Here is a 19,775-nt window from a genome sequence, read left to right as displayed (position 1 = left end):
AGGTTGTTGTTCAGGGCCTCATTCAATCCAGGCTCGACTTTAACAACGCCCTCTATCTGGGAGCCCCTGAATACGTGCTGGAGAAACTTCAGAGCACGCAGAACTGTGCAGCTCACACCCTTCTCCAGATCCCTCGCAGAGAGTCAGCTAAGGCAGGGATCAGGTCACTCCACTGGCTCACTATCAGGGACAGAATAAAGTTCAAAACATTGTGCTTATCGCACCAAGCCTTCCATAGAGCTAGCCCTGAGATTAACCACTCACTTCTCTCCCCTTACTGTCCCGGTAAATCTCTTCGATCCACAAACGCATTCCTTGCTGCAGTTCCCAGAGTCAAAAGGTCCAGAGCAGGAGGCAGGTCCTTCACGCTTAATGCTGCTAGACTATGGAACTCTCTTCCCTTCTCACTAAGGTCTAACCCTACTCTCTCGTCCTTCCGTAAAGAGCTGAAAACTTTCCTCTTCAGAAATTAGCTCCCTACCTGGTCTTCTCCTCCTGTCCCTCAGAGTTCCATTTCCTCTATTTAGCGCTTGGACGCCCTCGGGCAGCAGTCGCGCTCTCAAAACCCCTTCATTTCATTTCATTCATTTAATTTCATTTCATAGCCCCACCAATAAGAGACCTGGTCGAGATGTGGGTCTTATTGTTCATCTTAATAGACAAATGACTGCGGTTCGCTTGGAAAAGCGTTGACCCATCGGAATGAAGCGAAATAATTAAATTATATCAAATCAGATACGGAAAAAGAATATCATAAAGCCTACCACAATAAGGTTACACCCCTGAAAGTCTTGAAGATAATTCAAAAGAAAAGGCTACTATTACATTTTTCATACCAGAAGTCAGAACATAAATGAATTTTTAATCACAAAACAAAAATCACACGGTAACGTACATAATGCTGATACAAAATATACATAACACAATGGCTGCCCCAAGTACAACTCTGTTACCCCACAATTAGTAGAATCTAAAAAATAAACAATATATAGAAAAAACTACTATAAAGTACACTTATGGCAGTCCATATTATTGAATGAAGGTAGACATTAAAGCCCAGCGGTAGGAAACATCAGGGCCATCATCAGGACAGAAGTGTTGCAAAAAGATACAATCGTAAACAATTTACCAAATAGTCAAACCGGTGATTTGGTTGCCTTGCTTCTATTAAATAGTTGGAGGTGCATTCCCCTATAGTTTTTCCTCGCATATCATATCACCTTCACTAAAAATCCCAGAATTCCTTGCTGTATTTGCTGCGATTGGTTGAATTCCGTTAATGAATCACCGGTTTGACTATTTAAACTGAATGCTTGACTACAGTTACCGTCTGAACTGGTTGATGGGAGGTTTGCTTCAGCTTTTCTCTGACCATTTCTTTGGCCTTCCCAAGTAAGGAGAGGGTATTTGCATGAGATGCACTGGTAGTTAGATTCTCACATTTGCTATTTGATCCAGATACATGGCTCTTTTTATATATATTTTCTAAATATTTTTTTGTTATAGGTTTGGAACGGTTGGATACTTCTTGTTACTGAGTTGGTGTTTGCTCACCACTTGGAAGATTGGTTGCTGCAGTCGTTGCATGCCATTGTGTACTTAATATTTAGCACTGCTTCTTAGAAGGTGGGTGGATGCTGTTCTGACCGCGCACTCAATTATAAAGCTGGCTGTTTACAACTCTAAAGATAATTGAACTCTGGGTTGTTTTCGTAGCCTTTGCGGCCACAGTGAATCACTATCCTTATTTAGCATCCAGTCTTTCGGATTTTATATATTTTTATTTTATAGGTTTGATGGGAGTGGATTCTCCTTGCGAGTGAGTTGGTGTTTTTGCCACTACTTTGGAAACTGCCTGCTGTATATGATGCACACCATGTGAGCTCTAGAAGTATATCACAGGCTTCTTAAAGGGGTTGAATGCTGTCTTGTGTATGGACAATGCTTTCTAACATAAAACGTTTTGTCTTGCAACTTTAAGGGCAATTTAAACATGGGCCAATATTGTGGCCTTTGTGATCGCAGTGCATCTTTATACTGACTATGCATGCTCTCTTAGGCAGTTGAATGATCTTTCATGTATGGTAAGCACATTGTTCTCGTAATAGGCACGCCTTCGCTTTGTTTCCCTATCGTTTTCAAGCTGTGATTGGCATGCCTTCTACTTTTAATTGTAATCAGAGCCTGTAGAGCGCATTGTTCTCGGCGAGGCACGTCTTCTGTTTTATTGACGATCCCTTTATCGTTCTGAAGCGACGATAGGCATGACTTCTACATTAAGCGCACATCGGAGCACAGCAGTCATCTTTCACAGTTTTGTGTTGTGCTTACTGCAATGCATATTCGGTGATAGGCATGCCTGAGTGGATTTTGGCAAATATCTTGGGGATCTGGAAACTGCATATTTTGAATTTTCTCAGCATATTAAACCTTGCATTGCAGTCAGAAATCTGTAAAATGCAGCAATCCCTTGAATCCTCCTGTTCCTTGCTTATGAGCTCCTTGTTTGCCTTTGGTGGCTTGGAAAAAATGGAAGGAGGGCTTTGAAGCTTACTTGGAGGCAATCAAAGGTGAAGTTTTCACACACATAACAAAATTGCAATTTTACATCATTCCTTGGGAACTGAAGGGAGAAAGATTTTGAAACACCTGCCTTTGGTGCCTGCGCTGGGACATGTGATAGATGAGTATACATCTGCCATAAAGGTGTTGGATTTACGTTAAGAAAAAAAAAAGGAATGTCATAATGGAACAACATACATTTTATAAGAGGCATCAGATGCCTGGTGAATCAGTGGAAAATGTTGTTAGTGATTTAAGAGTTCTAGCTGATACATGTGAGTTTGAAATGTTTGAGGATGAAGTCATACGTGATCAAGTGGTGGAGAAATCCAATAGTAAAAAGGTTCAGGAAAAACTACTAACAGTTGATAATCTTACTTTGGATAAAGCTATCGAGTTGGCAAGCGGAACTGCATCAACAACAAAATTTATGGAGCAGATGAGCATCAGTATGCACATTCTTACATTGCAGTTACAAGAAAAGACTAAGAAAAACTGACCCAAGCTTGAGGAAAAGCAAAAAACATTTGAATGTTATCAATGTGGTGGCAAATTTCATTTGTGGAATTCTTAAAACAAACTACGTTGCGGTCTCACTCCTCATTCAAAAAAGTTTTATAATTGTAAGGTAGTAGTCCTTCTTGGGTGCTGTTGAGTATCACCTCCTGATCCTAAGGTGTATACTGTAAATTCTGCGAGCAACCTCCAACAAGGGAAGGACGTACTCAAATAGCACTCCTTGCGAACGTGTCGCTTCAACAAAATTGTCATTCACTTAGTGATTTTCAAAACTGATTTATTCATCATATATTTTGATGGTATTATTTCATTCAATTTCATTCTTCATGTGATTCATCTCATATGTGCATAAAGTGTAACGTAATCATCTAAATTCACAGAAAGTCCAGGGACCCCAATGCATTTTGGGCTCTGCCCTTCATCAGGGGGTAATTCCTACAGGGAAGATAATGCATACTTTATAATCCAAGAACTGATGAATACCTTTTCAAAATTAACTGCTAATAACGTGGGGTCGTGCACAAAGTCTACATGGTAATAGTGATGGTGCCCTGGGTTAAATCGTATACGAGTCTAAACAGACCACTGGTGATTTGGTGCACGAGAAGAACGAAGGTGATAAATTTAAAAGGAATTAATAAGTGCGTACACCCGCCATTCCGTGCCGGTATAACATGCGATGAAAACGTGAACACCGAAGTGCGTACGCTCGCCGTTACATGCTGATATTCCACGTGACCAAAAGGTTAATCAAAACGTAAAATCTACAGTTCAAGTGCGGTGAGAAAATCTAAGAATACAAACTGATGGACCCCTACGGGGCATGCTTACACCACATACCTGCGAACTCGCAGTGAAAGCCACTGTATTTCCATTTGAAAAAGCTTCCATGCTGGGAGCACTGGTACCTCGGAAGTAAACATAGTGAATGTCAGGAAGTGAACCGCCCGTATCAATAGTCAGCAAATTCTCCCATGTGTCCTACCATAGATAAATGGTTTAGTAAATGCAGGAAAAAAGAGCATTTTATGAAAGTGTGTAAGGCTAAATGAAATAAGGAGGTCAAAGTCACTAAAAGTGTGAATACCATCGAAGGCCGTCCTGACAGGGGTGGTCAAACAAATTTGGATAAGGGAAGTGTAGCGTTCATAGTGGATAAGAATGAAAACTGTAGTGAATCAAATCTGCCTATATAATTATGTTTTGTTAGTAAGTGAGTCACAAATCAGGAAGCCTCATTGTATGATCATAGTCAATGGAATATGATCAACATGATAGCTGATTCAGGGTCCTTGTTTTGATTGGTGTGGTCTGGTACATAAGGAGGTGGCACAGGTAATGTTAGTAGAAAAATGTGTTGGACACAAGCTTTTCCTGATGTGTTTGGGGACAAACTTGGCAAGATCACAGGGTTCACGCTCCAAATTCCGTTGAAGGCGGGAGTTAAACCAGTGGTGCATAAGGTGAAGCATGTTCCCATTTCCTAGAAAGAAGAGTTGAAGAGAGAACTGGAAACATTGTGTCAACAAAACATAATTGAGCCCACAGAGAGCTCAGAGTGGTTTTCACCAGTAGTTTTGGCTATAAATGGGACCTTGAGGATGTGCATTAATTTGAGAAATCTAAATGAAAGGATATGGGTTAATAGGCATCATTTGCCAAACATTACCAAAATGCTGACTATGGTGAAGGGTTCTGTTGGGGATCACATTTACATTAAAGATATATTGAATATACAAAAGTGAGAATATATCCAGTAAGTGATATATCAAGAGATACGACTAATGTTTAAAACAAAGAAAACATCAAAGGAAAAAGTAAAGCAAACAACTGACCACAATGGAAGGTACAGGCAAATCTTTTGTATTCAAACCTTTAGTTGGTTTGATTCTCAATGTATTCAGAAAGCTGTCCAAAACACACAATACATTTAACTAAAAGTACATGGGGTGAGTAAGTTGTGACTTGGTGACTGAGTGCTCGATAGACATTAAACAACAAACATGGTCCTAAATCTAGACATCATATTTAAATCATACGTGTCCACAATATGTTACAGTAGTTTCAAACAAATATTTTATTTCTTTAGTTCATTGGAACTCTGTGCGGACGGATACATAGACAGAACGTCGACGTTTCGACCCTAAAAACAGGATGCGCTGGTTTATGAGCATCTAAGGCGGATCCTCCGCAGGACTGCAAGAAGGTTGGACAGCCTTGGTAAAGGTAAATGTTTCAACGTAGAGTTCTTCAATGGTAGGTTGGAGAATGTCAGCCGACAAACTCCAATTCATGTAGGGCGTAAATTCCTTCATTTTCTTTGATGCGGTCTTCTACACCAGCCGGTGGGAAGATCCGTGAAGGGTGGTGCCGCCGTTGCGATCATCGGTAGTATCGGCGAGGGACGTCTCACTCAATCTCCGTAGTTCGTCTACTGACCAGTCAAAGAAAATTAAGGAATTTACGCCCTACATGAATTGGAGTTTGTCGGCTGACATTCTCCAACCTACCATTGAACAACTCTACGTTGAAACATTTACTTTTACCAAGGCTGTCCAACCTTCTTGCAGTCCTGAGGAAGACCCACCTTAGATGCTCATAAACCAGCGCATCCTGTTTTTAGGGTCCAAACGTCAACGTTCTGTCTATGTATCATCCGCACAGAGTTCCAATGAACGAAATAAATTATATATATCTGTTTGAAACTACTGTACCGTATTGTGGACACATATGATTTAAATATGATGTCTAGATTTAGGACCATGTTTGTTGTTGAATGTCTGTTGAGCACTCAGTCACCAAGTCACAACTTATTCACCCCATGGAATTTTAGTTAAATGTATTGTGTGTTTTGGACAACTTTCCAAATACATTGAGAATCAAACCAACTAAAGGTTTGAATACAAAAGATTTGCTTGTACCTTCCATTGTGGTCAGTTGTTTGCTTTACTTTTTCCTTTGATTTTTTTCTTTGTTTTAAACATTAGTCGTGTCTCTTGATATATCACTTACTGGATATATTCTCACTTTTGTATATTCAATATATCTTTAATGTAAATGTGATCCCCGACAGAACCATTGTTCTTTGTGTAGTTAGACTACCCAGGTTCTGAGGGTTACTGGGTTACCCCATTATCTTTAATGACTATGGTGAAGGGGTCAAAAGTTTTCTCTACCCTTGATATGCCCTCAGCGTGTCGCCAAATATTATTACACAGGGATTCATGTGATTCAACATCGTTTCTTACACTCAATAGGGATCACAGATTCAAACGTGTGCCTTTTGGATTGGCCTCATCTGTGTTTCAGTGTGTGATTGAGTTAATGTTCAAGGGCATTGATAAAGTGAAGTGTTTCCAAGATGATATTTTGGTCTATTTTGTGAATGAAAGATAGCACAATGAAACATTGGCACAAGTGCTGACTATACATAGCGATAAAGATGTCACTCTGAAGTCAAGCAAATGTAAATTTGATGTGTCTAGTGTAGATTATTTAGGGCACAAATTGTCTGCTGATGGGATGGGGCATAAAGAATGTTTGGTGAAGGCCATCAAGGAATTTCCTGCACTCCAAAGTAAGGCTCAATTGCGGTTTTTCTTTGGTATGTTGGAGTTTTATGCACATTTTGTGTCTTTGTGTGCTGAAAGGAGAAATTAATTTATGATGTTGCTCAAGAAGAATGTCAAGTTTGAATAGTCAAGTGACGTGAACAAAGAATTTGATGTAATCAAGAAAGCAATTGCTGGAGCCATTCCGCTCAAATCGTTTGACCCTCGTGATCCATGTGTTGTTGTAACTGATGCTAGTCAACATGGTTTGTGTGCTGTGCTCATGCAGACAAGAAATGGCAAGGATGAAATTGTAGCCTTTACGTCACAAGCCTTGCGTGGGGCGGAAGGTACTTATTATGTTTTTGAACGGGAAGCATTGGCGTGCTGGTGGGGAATGGACCATTTTAGACAGTATTTATGCGGAATGGGGTTCACAGTATGCATGGATCACAAACCTTTGCTCAATTTGTATACCATGAAGGGAGCAGGAAAAGTGACTCCTAGAATTGCAAAATGGTATTATTGTTTGCAGGATTTTCAGATTAAACTGGTGTGTTTACCAGGGGTGAAGAACATTTTTGCACACTGTATGTCGAGGTTGCCTTTGAGAATGGAATGGATGAGGAGGTTAATAGAGCTGATGATTGGTGCATAGTAGCTTGTACTACTGGCTGCTGATGAGACTGGTTGTATTGGAGAGGATGAATAGATGAAAGTGGTGAAACAAGATGTAGTGTTAAAAGAATTAATATCATATTTGGAAGTAGGGTGGCCAAAGGGGAAAGTGGAGGATGCATGTAAAATGTACAAGAATTGAGCATGTCGGATGGCATTGTGAAGAGAGCATGTGTATCAATGGTTCTCCAAATGATTCGTGAAGGTGTTGGAATTAGCTCATGCAGGTCATTTAGGTATGAGGGCCATGAGGAGAAGAATTAGAGATACTTTTTGGTGGCCGGGGTTGGGCAAGGATGTGGAGCACTGGGTGAGGGAGTGTGTAGCGTGTACACTCAATGATAAGGCATAAGTGATTGTTCCCAGTCTTGTTGAGGCCGTTCCGGTACCGGAGAAACCATGGGTTGGATTAGGAATGGACGTAATTGGACCCATGAATGTGTTGAGAGTAGGTCAGAAATATGGAATGGTGTTAGTGGATAATTGTTCTTATTGGCCTGAGGTGAAATTTGTTCGGAATACCAATACTGTGGAAGTAATCAAATTCTTCCATGATTTGTTTCTGCGTAAAGGTGCTCACATGGAAATTGGGACTGACAATGGCATACAATTTACGTCTGAAGAATTTGGCACATTCATGAACAGGTGGGGCATAAAATATGTGATGACCTCGTTGTACTATCCTAGGAGCGTTGGTTTAGTAGAGAGGTGCAAACGTGTGGTTAAGGACAATGTACAGTTGTCTTTGGCGAGTGGGTTGGTTTGGAATAAAGAACTGGAAGATTTGATATGGGCCTTGTGTACCACGCCATGTGTGTCTACAGGGTTGTCACCTTTTGCTGTACTAAAAGGGATACTATCAGCTAATAGACAGGTGTTTCCATAGATGAATTGTTTAATGGTGTCAAATGAAAAATGGTCATGTTTGGGTGCCAATTGGGAGAGTGCGAAAGGTAGATCTGTTTCAAAGGAGTGTGATCGTCGTCTACATGTCAAAGAAGGGGAGTGGGTGTGAGATTGCCAGGTATCATTGCCAAAGGGCATTCAAAATTCTCAAAACCCAAAAAGGTTGTATGTTTAAAGACGAATGTGGTCAGGTGGAGGATGGCAAATGGTGGAATAAGGGGAAGCTGGCTACACAAAGGGCACCAAATTTCACTTGCTCTGATGCTGTGCCATTTGGACAGGGAAAAATGCATAGAGATGTTTTTGACTGCTGACCTCATATCCACGGTGGGTGTTCCAGAGGAAGAGTGATGTCCCAATTGATGCATACTAGACCGTGAAGGGAGAGGGTGGAACCAAAATAGTTACATGATTATGTGTTCTGATATGTGCACTTCTTTTGGGTGCCATTTCGTTAATTTCATTTATTGAATTGGTATAGTTTTTTTGGTTTTGGTTCTTTTGTTTTGTTCATTGTATTAGGGGATGATGTGTTTGGTCCTAGCGTGGGGTAGAATTAAAATGCGGGGAGTTGGAATGTAGAATGTTATGTTTTGAGTGTTTGGGCAGTTGCTGGTTTTCCTGCTGCCCTGCTGGCTTTACGACTTAGACTTGGAAATAAAGAAGACTTATCCTCTCCATTCCGACCGCATCCTTTTAGTATCCTTGTGTGAAAAGGTGGCAGGAGTGCTTGGAGCCACTTCAAGGCAGGCACAGCTTTTGAGAACTAGGCCCCTGTACTTCTTTTTAACTGAGGAATGGTCTATTCTTCGCAGCTGTTAGCACTTTTTTCCTCGGCACTGTAGTTTCAGGAAGCAGAATACATTGTACTACATTTGTCAAAGGTTTACCTCCGCCCTTGCCTTGAGAGTTTACAAGTAAATCATGGGAAATGAATATTTAACATTGTAATCGAAAATAATGTGGACTTTTAGGCAAATATAAAACTTAAACTCGTATAATGACAGCTTGACTTGTGGCTTGACTTGTGAGCGCTGCGTAGTGTAAGCTTTCAATGATACTGTGCCTGCGCTTAGCATTCATTCCCACTGTCATCTTTATTTTCAAAGTGCCATTTTCTACTCCTGAAAAAATGAGATGTCTTATTTAAAATGTGAAAAGCAGTTTAAGAAGGAGCTATCTATCGTTTCAGCGTGGACAATATTGTGCCATGGTTTCCTCATTGTCAAGATCCATTACTTAAACTTGAACAGCCTAATTTCCTTAATACATCAACTTGACAGGATTGGTTTTATTCTATTATCCATGGTTTTCATCTAATTTATTTCTCATCCAGATTGAATCTGGATAGAGAGCATGTTTAAAGATTGTATGTTGCCATTGATACTTTTGATTAACACCCTATATTTTCTCATAAATAAAGTATTTGGTAATGTAATATCAGTGATCATAAAAAAATACAATTGGAGTTATTAGACTTACTGTTGTAATTAGTTTTAACATTGTTTGTTATTGTACAAAATGTTTTTTCTGGTTAGCAAAGGTAAGCACCCTGTCCAAGCAGGAACAACAATCCTAGTCAGGGTAAATCAGATACACACCTTAAATTAACCTGACTTCAGCCTCTGTTAGCTTGGCAAAGAGGAGTCCGGCTTAACTTAAGAGGCTATGTGTGAAGTATTTGTGCAACACTTCAAACAGTGCACCAGGGAAAACACCACACAAAAAAAGATATCACACCTGGTTAGAGAAATGGAGCTTAATTTAGTGAACAAAAAGACAAAAACACCAAAATTTAATATGTGTAACTGGAGTTATGAATTTTTAAAGATTACATTGAAATGTGCCTAAAAGTATAAAGCACCAACTGGGGTTATCTGGACGCGCTAGACTGGGTCGAATCCAAAAGTTCTGGTCGAGTGCGATTGAAAACGTGTCTGATATAGGGACCAAACTTGTCCTGATGAAAAGTATCTTGTTGTGCCCTCGACGAAAACCCGATACATAGAGCAGAGGTGATGCGTTGTCGATCCCTTTGGGGGTAGGCGATGCATTGTTTCTGAGCAGCGCACATCAGAGATACGTCGTCATTGATCCCAAGATCTAGGCAATGCATTGTCGCTGAGTTGAGTAAGTCGAGGATGCGTCGGGAACTCGAGGAGATGCACCATGCAGACAGTGATGGGATGTCTTTGTTCCTTGAAGCAGCTGTGAAGCGTCCGTGTCGAGGGTGATACACCGGTTCCAAGCCGTGCAATGACAGCAAAGCATAGGTTTTTGGTAGTTGCTGCACTTTATAGAGGGGTGGCTCCTCCACTAAGGTGGAGGAGCGTTACCCCACGGAGCATGCCAAAGGGAAAAAAATGAAATGATAATAACTAATTGTTATTAGCATTTTATTTTTCCCCTTGCTTAGCTGGGTTGGGGTGGAGCTACTCTGCTCTCAGTGCAGGGGAGGAATGGTTTAGCCCACTCCAAGTGCGCAGGAAGCTTAGCCTGCCGTCTCGGGCCAGTCAAACCGTCATGCACACTTTGCATGTTCTCCAGGCAGGCTGCATTACAGCCTAAATGGAGAACATGCCCAGCCTCCCATTCGCTGGCACCACGGCGCTCAGGCTAATCACAAGGCTGCATTGTGATTAGCCATCAGGAGGCTGGGAGCTGGTTGCTTCCTGCTTCCTGCCCTGGAAGAGGGAGAGGAGGAGGAGGAGGAGGCGGCGACGGTGGCAGACAACAGACAAGTGTTTTTTTTTTAAATGTCTTCATTCCTTCCGCAGCCCCCCTGTCCCACTACCCGCCCCCCTACCTCCATTAAATACCAGCTGACACTGACGTTATACCCACTTCCAAGAGCCCAGGACTGGATTGGCACCACTTGGAAGGTCAAGACTCTGATGACAAAGTCAAGGTGCTGTAGATGAGTGCATTAAAGTCTTTAATGTCCCAAAGACTTCTAACAGGAGGCAAGCCAGAAAGCCCTTGAAATCACTTTGGTTCTCGGTTATAGAAATGCAGATCAAAGTCCTTGCCACTCCCAGGCAAGGCAGGCAGCAGGGCAGTACAACAGAGCAAGAGTTCAGCAGTGTGGTAGTTCTTTCAGCAGCACAGCAGTCCTTCCTCCTGCAGAGTATCCACAGGTCTAGGTGTGTACTGAGCTGGTGGTGTGAGAGGTCTAGTTGTGCCTTTGAAGTGGGGGAGACTTCAGAGAAAGGCCTTTAAACTGCACAGAGTGGATGCCATTCCTGCCCTTGCTCCAGACTTACTACAGGGGGTTATGCAACCCTTTATATGGAGACAGGACACAGCTTATTCAGGTGTGTCAGCTCTTCCCTCCCATTCTGTCCAGGATGGCCCATCAGATGTGTATGGCCCATCAGTCACACCTAAGTTCCCTTTGTGTGTGTGTCTGTCTAGAGGGAATGTAGAAAGCCCAACTGTCACCCACCCCAGACATGAATTTAAAGACCGGCAAAAGGCACCTAATGGCTAAAGTAAGAAAATGCCAACTTTCTAAAAGTCTACAAGTACGGTGGACCCAGTTTTGGATCCACAAAACTGCACAGCCAGATACAGGATTAAATCCAATGAATCAAATTTGTTTCATTTTTCTTTTCTTTAAAATTTTTCTCCTTACATTTTCATCATACTTTTTCCTTAGTTCGATTCATTTTATTCAATGTGTTATTTCAGCATTCTAAAAAGCACTCAGAGGCATAGGGTTCAAAAATAATCTGGGGGGGATAAGTACAAAAAACATTGCATTCTGGTAGAGCAAGGAGTTCCCAATTGTGAGGGTTAAATAGATTAACGTTTGCACAATGAAGGGAGGTTTCCTCCCGAAATGCATTGGACCATTGGCAATAAATCGTAACATGGAATGAACCACATGACTCTGAGTGCTTTTTAGAATGCGGAAATAACACATTGAATAAAATTAATCGAACCAAGGAAAAAGTATTGTGAAAATGTAAGGAGAAAAATAAAAAAAATGAAATAAATTTGATTCACTGGATTTAATCCTGTATCTGGCTGTGCAGCTTTGTGGATCCAAAACTGAGTCCACCGTACTTGTAGATATTGTTTCAGCGCAAAGAGACGAGCGCGGAAAAAGTTTTGCATGCCAAAAACGTTGAAAGTGTTTGAAAAAAATGGGAAAATGAAAAATTTAATACATTGGTGTGCATCTCATACTCGGTGAACTTTCTAAAAGTGGCGTTTTCAGAATTACAATTTAAAATCCGATTTCACCATGCATTGTGATTTTAAATTGTGATTCCAGAGACACCAAACTTGGGGGTCCAATCTCTTCCCAATTTGAAATTGCACTTACAAAATGTAATAGGGTAATCCCAATGTTATCCTATGGGAGAGATAGGCCTTACAGTATTGAACACCGCATTTATGAGTTTTTCCCTACTAGGACATGTAAGACTTAAAAGTTTGTCCTTGTTTTTAAATACACTGCACCCTGCCATTGGGCTATCCAGTGCCTACCTTAGGGGTAATGCATATGTATTAAAAAGAAGGTTTGAGCATGGCAAAAGGGTTAATTTGCCAGGTTGACATGGTAGTTTAAAACTGCACATACAGGCTCTGCAATGTTTAAAGGGCTACTGAAGTGGGTGGGACAATCATTGCTACAGGTCCACTAGTAGCATTTAATTTACAGGGCTAGGGCACTTGTAGTGCAGTTTAGCAGGGACCCGTAACAACATTTAATATTCCAATTGTTGATAAGCCAATGTTACCATGTTTAACGCAGAGAGCACATGCACTTTAGCACTGGTAAAGTGCCCAGAGTCCTAAAGCCAACAAAACAAATTCAGGAAAAAGGAGGAGGAGGAGGAAGAAAAAATGTTTGGGGGCAACCCTGCAGAAAGGGCCATTTCCAACAGTTGTTAGTATTAATATAATAATAATAATAATAATAATAATAATAATAAATGATTGTATAAAACTCATCACAAATACTCGTGTATATTGGTGCTTACTTGGACCCTCATTACAAGTGGTCCGGTTAACTCTGATATGTGTGGTAACTCCTGTTAGGAGTTTGTCGTCTAACCTCACATTACTACAGTTTTCCCCCATTCATTTTCTGCAGTTTAAACCAGCTAAAATTGAATAGGTTATAAGTGGCAGATAATTACTGGAATATATGTTGGTGTAAATTCCGCTACCTGTACTGATTATGTGCTTTGTACTTGCTTTAAGAGTGTAAATCTTGCTCCATATTGATGTACCACTGTGATCGATTAGGTTTTCTTCTTTTTGTCTTTCTTTTCTTTCTCAGTATTTTAGGTTATTGTTTGTATTAAATTTTCAAATAATTTTTTTTAATTACTGTAATATGTGGATTTTGTTACCTTAAGCACCAAAATCCTCATGTTAGTGCCCACTATCAGAGACAAAGTCTTAATTGAAAGTTATTTATAAAACCCAATGAATTCCAACCCTGCAGAGTTGGCTTTTTGGGGGTCCAATAAATATCACCAAAACACTGAGACACTTTTAATGAAGGTCTTGTTGATATTACTCAATGCAATGGTTCTTGCCAAAAAACGCTACTGTCTGTTTTCTTACACTCAAAGACAGTATATCCAAAAGCTAGAAGAAATGTAATAAATTGAGAGTACATATTCACTGGCCCTATAGACTCCAGCAGACATCTTCACCATGAAACCTACATAGCCCTTTAAGCTCCAAAGAGCATTAAAGAGCACTCTTTAATAACATGAAAATGACTGGAGAAATTCTGTTTTCAATATTTTTCTGAAGGACAAGAATTCTTTCCATTGTTTTTTTTGCGTAGGAAGATCATACCAAGTATCGACCTCCTGGACTACAAAGGCTCTGTCCCCTGCTCTAGCCATGTTTGCCTTTGGGACAGTCATCTGTGCATTATTTCAAGAGTGCCGCGTACTCTACAACATTCTAGGAAAAATTGTTATCTTGACCCAAGATATGTTTGTACAGTCCCTTTGAGTGATTAACTCCAGCCCCAATAATCAACAACTTCTCAGTACTGTGGATATGTGTCCACCCTCAAGTAACAAAAACTACTCTCACCATGCATTTCAGCATAACATATAACCTATTAGACTCATTAATGACATAATCCCTTCTTGGCATCAGTTAGCACCCCCTCGTTGCCTACCTCACCTTCCTCCTTACTGTATGGTACATGGGCCAGAACCCTCCCTCTCTTCCCTTTCTCTTGGCTTCATTCCAAAGCTGCTAGAAAACCTGCATTTGACAGTATTAAAATAGTAAATACCACCTCCTTCATCCTTTGATTATGGCATTCAGATGCTTTCTGAAGATAAGTTCAAGCAATCCAGTGTTAAAATAAAAATACATATCTAGAATTCAGAACATGTTGAAGAATGATGTTATTGTTTTGCGAACACTAAGATAGGTTTCAAGGTTGATTCAATTCAGATATGTATGGGTAATATAGATGCTCATCTTAATCCCTTGCACCTTTCACTTGTATTATTAAGTTCAGGAGTCACCGTAGCTACTGGTAGGAGTTGCACTTTCCTCAAGCAACCACGAAGACGATTTAACACATCTTTCTCTGCATCCACTCCTTAACACGTATTCACTTTGCTGAGATTAACATTTTTAGTTTATAGATTTTTGATAAGAAGTTGCACAATGTTTGGTTACCTTGGTCTTAAAGCATCATAAAGGTGCAGCACTATTCCCTAATCACCTTTGTACATTAATTTACTTTGCTATCATGATAAGATATTTATGAGGCCTGACAACCTTGTTGTGGTCTTCCCCCAAACTTTTTGCCTTCACCCCTCTTATTTGCTGAAATTCGTTTTTTTGGGCATTGGGACTAACCAGTGCTAAAATGCCGTCTCCCTAAAGCTTGGTAAAATTGGCTTACACACCTGATTAGCACATTTAATTTACTTATAAGTACCTATTATATGGTAATACATGTACCCAGGGCTTGTAAATTAAATGCTATTAGTAGGCCTGCATCACTCATGGGGCCACCCTCTAAAGTAGCTTTTTAAAACATGTCTCAGGTCTGCCATTTGTGCCTGTAGTGCAGTTTTACACTGCCAATTCAACTTGGTGAAATACACCTTTTTCCAGCCTAATTCTTCCTTTTTAGTACATATCAGACACCCTTAGGTTATGCCCTAAAAAGTTCATAGGACATGGTGCAGTGTATTTAAAATGTAGGGCATGTGGTTTAAGCTTTACATACCATGGTATTGAAAAAACATCCTTTCATCATATACTACTATAAGGCCGATCTCTCCCTTTGGATAACATTGCCTACCACATTTAATAAGTGCTTACTTTTGATTGGGAGCCGATAGGGATGTCCTGTTTGGACTGCAATGAATTGTAATTTAAAATTGTCTCAAAGTCGAGGTTTAAGTCACAATTCTGATAATGCCACTTTTAGAAAGTTGGCATTTTCATGCTTTAACCATTTGGTGCCTGCTGCCAGTGTCCTGGGTCACATGACTGCAAATGGCTCCACATTTGTGACAAAGGAGACTAGATGTTGGCAAGAGAGGCAATCCTGCAAGGTTGGCTGGGCGGAGATGTTCCCTGCCCTACTTGCACTTCAAAGGGCTTCCACCAGCACACACACAAAGGAAGCAACACTAACCTTTTGTCACACCAGACTTTTGAAGCCTTGGAAAGGGAAAACATTTCCAGAACCTGATGTCAGAGTAGTGTATGGAAGCCCCCCACTTCAAAAGCTGGCCCCAGGTATAACTATTGGACCTTCAGAATAATATTTTATTCACTCCTGGATCTGTGGGAGTTTTGGAACAACTGCTTAGACCCAATAGGAGTCCCTGCTACTACTGGACTGCTTGCTACTAGTGGCCTGATTTACTGCTTTAAGGCGAACTGGGTCATCTCCTGGAAACCAGGACCAGCAGAAGTGACTTCAAGGGCTAGGTGTCTGGCTTCCTGTGTGAGTTACAGGGACAAAATAAATTCCAGAGACCTTGAACCCTGCAGTTGCCTCTGCTGAAATGATTCCTAACCCCCCAAGTTGTGCTCACCAGGTCCTGCACCCTTGATTGTGGTGTTGGTCGTGTCTCTCCTGGCTAACCCTATAACGTGCAGATCCAAACACGATGCATCGCAAGTTAGACTGAGTTCATGGTAGCTCATGTTACTTTCTTCTCAGCAGCAGCAGTTCCTGTTCAGCGTGTCCAATCAGAAGAGGTATCCGGTCTCCTGGAGCCCTCATTGGGTTCAGCCTGCTGTTTGGCCTGCTGGAGATCTTCAACTTACAAAATAGTGATAACGGCTGACAGTAGATATCTTCACCATGGGTACATTTAGCAGCTCCTGGATGGTGACTGCACTTCTTGAACCCCGACGGCTGCCTTGCACCGCTGAACGTAACTTTCTCGGGGACTTTTCAGCAAAATGTCTTGCAAGTCCATACGTAAGCTGAGACCGGACCCAATCCATCTCATATATCAGGCCTGCACTCCATTGTGGTCGGCCTCAACTTTTGACTTTAACCTGATCTCGCATGACTAGATACCCACTGTTGACTCTTTGATCTTTTAGGCACTAAATTTCATTAAAACATTTTAAAATTCCGAACTCCAGTTCTACTGATTGGATTTAATTTGTTTTGGTATCAGCAGCGCTGGGAAACCCCAATGTGGGTAGTCCAGCACTTTGCAAATTAACAGATAAATAGATTTTATTTATATAAATGTATCATATTTTTATGAATTGGTTAGAGATTTTTCTTGTGTTTTCACTTTGACTGCTTGTGTGCTGCATAAATACTTTACACCGTTCCACTAAATTAAACCTGACTACTTTTGTGCCAAGCTACCAGAGAGTTAAGGACTGGTTACTTTAGTTGCTTTTAAGGTTCACCCTGATAAGGATTGTGGTTGTTGCTTGAGTAGGGTTTCCACCCCTCTTAAACAATAATCCAATTTCTCACTTGTATTTACAGGTTTTTTGTTCACAAAGTAAAGACGCGCAAGTGCATGTCCTTGTCTAAGTATGCAATGAAATACTAGTCTTTTTTCAAAAGTATCTACTGTTCAATAGCTGTTTATGCCTTATACATTCAGCATTTACAATGCAAACTTATTTTCATAGCAATCTTCCTTGAGGGTGCACCTTAACTTTTCTAATGAAGCATGTTCAGCAGAGGGAGCACCGGCTCCCAACTACCACATTTTAGGAGGCCAAGATGTTGCTATTTAAGGGATTTTATTTCTAGGAAAGCTGGGGCGGCAAATGCAAAGTCACCCACTATACCCAAACACCACCACTGTCAGAAATGCCAGACATATTGGTTTTGCCAATGCTTTTTATACATTTTGTTTGGAAGGGAACCATGACTTTTCCACATTTTCTGAAGCAGGGTCGAAGTCATCAACAGTGCGACTAGTGTAGAGTGTCCTAGGTATGGCTCGCCTCTGCTTTCCAACCAGAGGATAGGGTGGCCTATTCTCCTTTGTTGCATTCTGTCCCTTGATACTTACGGGCCAATTTTATTTACTTGCTTGTTGCAATAGTAGCTCAAATTAAACATTTACCATGCCAGCTATTTGTCTCTGATACATCCACGGCATCAGTGCATAGTGAGAAGCATTCTGTGACTGCCGCAGGAATTTCCGGTGCATGTTGATCTCAACATGGTCAGAATTGGTTTCACATCCAGCAGATGCCTTGTTTTGATGCATTTAACCCTGGATTTTACTCATTCCAACAATTTGTTTGTATAATGATATTATTACATGAATAAACCCTGGCTATTGACTACTTTACTCTCTATTTCTCAAAAGCATAGTTAGAGATTCCGAGGCCAATCATCCATGCATTTTACTAACACAGCTGCAAAACACGCACTGTTGCATTTAAATCCCAAGTACCATTGCTTGTTTAGAATTCAAGTTCAAAGTACCAGAATATTGTTTTTATTTAATGTACGTTAGATAGTTTTGTATTTGTTTCAACAAAGTTGACAATAAGAAACCTCTATTTTATTTAAAAAAGCATTTTAATGTCTTTACAACAATCATGGATTCAATTCCAAATATTCTTGAAGATGTCAGTGTTCCAGGTTTGCTTTTACAGTATACTTCCTTTTCATTTTGCAGGAATTGAATACCTTTAATTATTTGGATCTGTACAAACTTGCTGACCTATTTAACCTCACGTACCTTGAGACTGCTGTGGTCAACTTCCTAGTGAAGCACCTGTCTGAGCTGCTGAAGGGTCACCCTGAAGAGTTCCTGGTCCTCCCTTATCGTCTTCTGCGGGAGGTTCTGAAGAGTGATCAACTGACCTCATTGAGTGAAGAACAAATCTGGAAGGTACAACTTCAGTTGCATATTTTATAGCGAGATGATGCCTCCTAGTATCCATAGGTTTGAAATAAAACTAGGGAGCATTGACCACTTTTGACTGTATAAGGTCCAGGGTGTTCTGACACCAGTCTGCACTTTTTTTTACGTAGATCACTATGTGAGCATTATTGGGGCATTTTGTTTTTTTACAAACGAGAAAAAAGTCGGAGAACACAAAGCCACCTCTTTCTCTCCATTGACACACCCACCCAGCTGCCCACTTTTAAGATCATTTTAAGGTGGATAGCTTAGACAGTTGACAATGCTGTGTGTTTTTCAAATAAGATAAATCTCTATTATTCAGTTAGATAAAAGTAGGATCAGAGATAATTTATTATCAATATTTAGTGCTTTGGAAAATTGGGCCAGCAAACATGTTTTTCGTCCCTAGCGCTACGCGCAAGCCTGGATCTTTTCCAAGGCTAATGGACAGAGAAGAGGGTAATCTCCATGATATTGTTATTGGTGGTAAAGATAAAAGTAGCATCTGTCCTGAGGAAGTTGACATTTTTTACGTAAATTAACCGCATGACAATGTAGAAATGGGTCTTAACATTAACGTATGAAATGCATGTCAGTATAAAGGTTAGAGAAATGTGCTTTTATTAAATGTGCAAAAAGAGAAAAAGCTGCTTATTGCGACCAAAAGGTCCCATTTCTGTAGTTACTTCACTGCTAGGCCTCAATATTTCCATTATTCCTTCCTTTTCCGTTTAATAAAAAGAGAGACCTATTTGTAAATGCTGGTTTAATGCTATATTTGAACTGTAGAACTTGATATCTTCGTGAAATGTGCTGTTTGCTTCAAAATGTAGTTCTTTCCTTCTTCACAACATATGACTTCATCGGATTTCAGATAATTGCCTCTGCCACATGCTTATAATGAACAAGTATATTGCTATATATTTGAGTCTCATGATCTAAGCAGGATATGCTAGTTGATGATGATTCATTTCATTTCATTTCATAGACCAGCCCATTGTTACACAATGGGACACTAAACAGCTAAAAGAGTAGGCTTGCAAAGGTTTTCATGAGAACCTTCCTAGATGCATATTTTTGTAATACGCTTTAGCAACATTCAAATAACAACATGTCAACATGGACATTTACCATGGCAATCGAGAGCGAAGACGACAGACCATCGGAAGATCCTTTCCTATAGTCTAGAGATGATTCA

The 19,775-nt window shown here is 40.4% G+C and overlaps 1 protein-coding gene across 3 annotated transcripts in view; it reads left to right on the top strand.

The window, feature by feature from the left end:
* KLHL32 (kelch like family member 32) overlaps positions 1-19,775 on the top strand; it is a 945,199-nt gene that overhangs the window by 588,558 nt on the left and 336,866 nt on the right. For all 3 annotated transcript variants that reach the window (XM_078646842.1, XM_078646843.1, XM_078646844.1), the window contains one exon: positions 18,347-18,562. In XM_078646842.1, the coding sequence (XP_078502968.1) occupies positions 18,347-18,562 (216 nt within the window). The remainder of the gene's footprint in view (positions 1-18,346; positions 18,563-19,775) is intronic.

This window comes from Lissotriton helveticus, chromosome 6 (genome assembly GCF_964261635.1).
Source record: "Lissotriton helveticus chromosome 6, aLisHel1.1, whole genome shotgun sequence".
In the NCBI taxonomy this organism is placed as follows: domain Eukaryota; kingdom Metazoa; phylum Chordata; class Amphibia; order Caudata; family Salamandridae; genus Lissotriton; species Lissotriton helveticus.
This window is presented reverse-complemented; position numbering and strand designations above follow the sequence as displayed.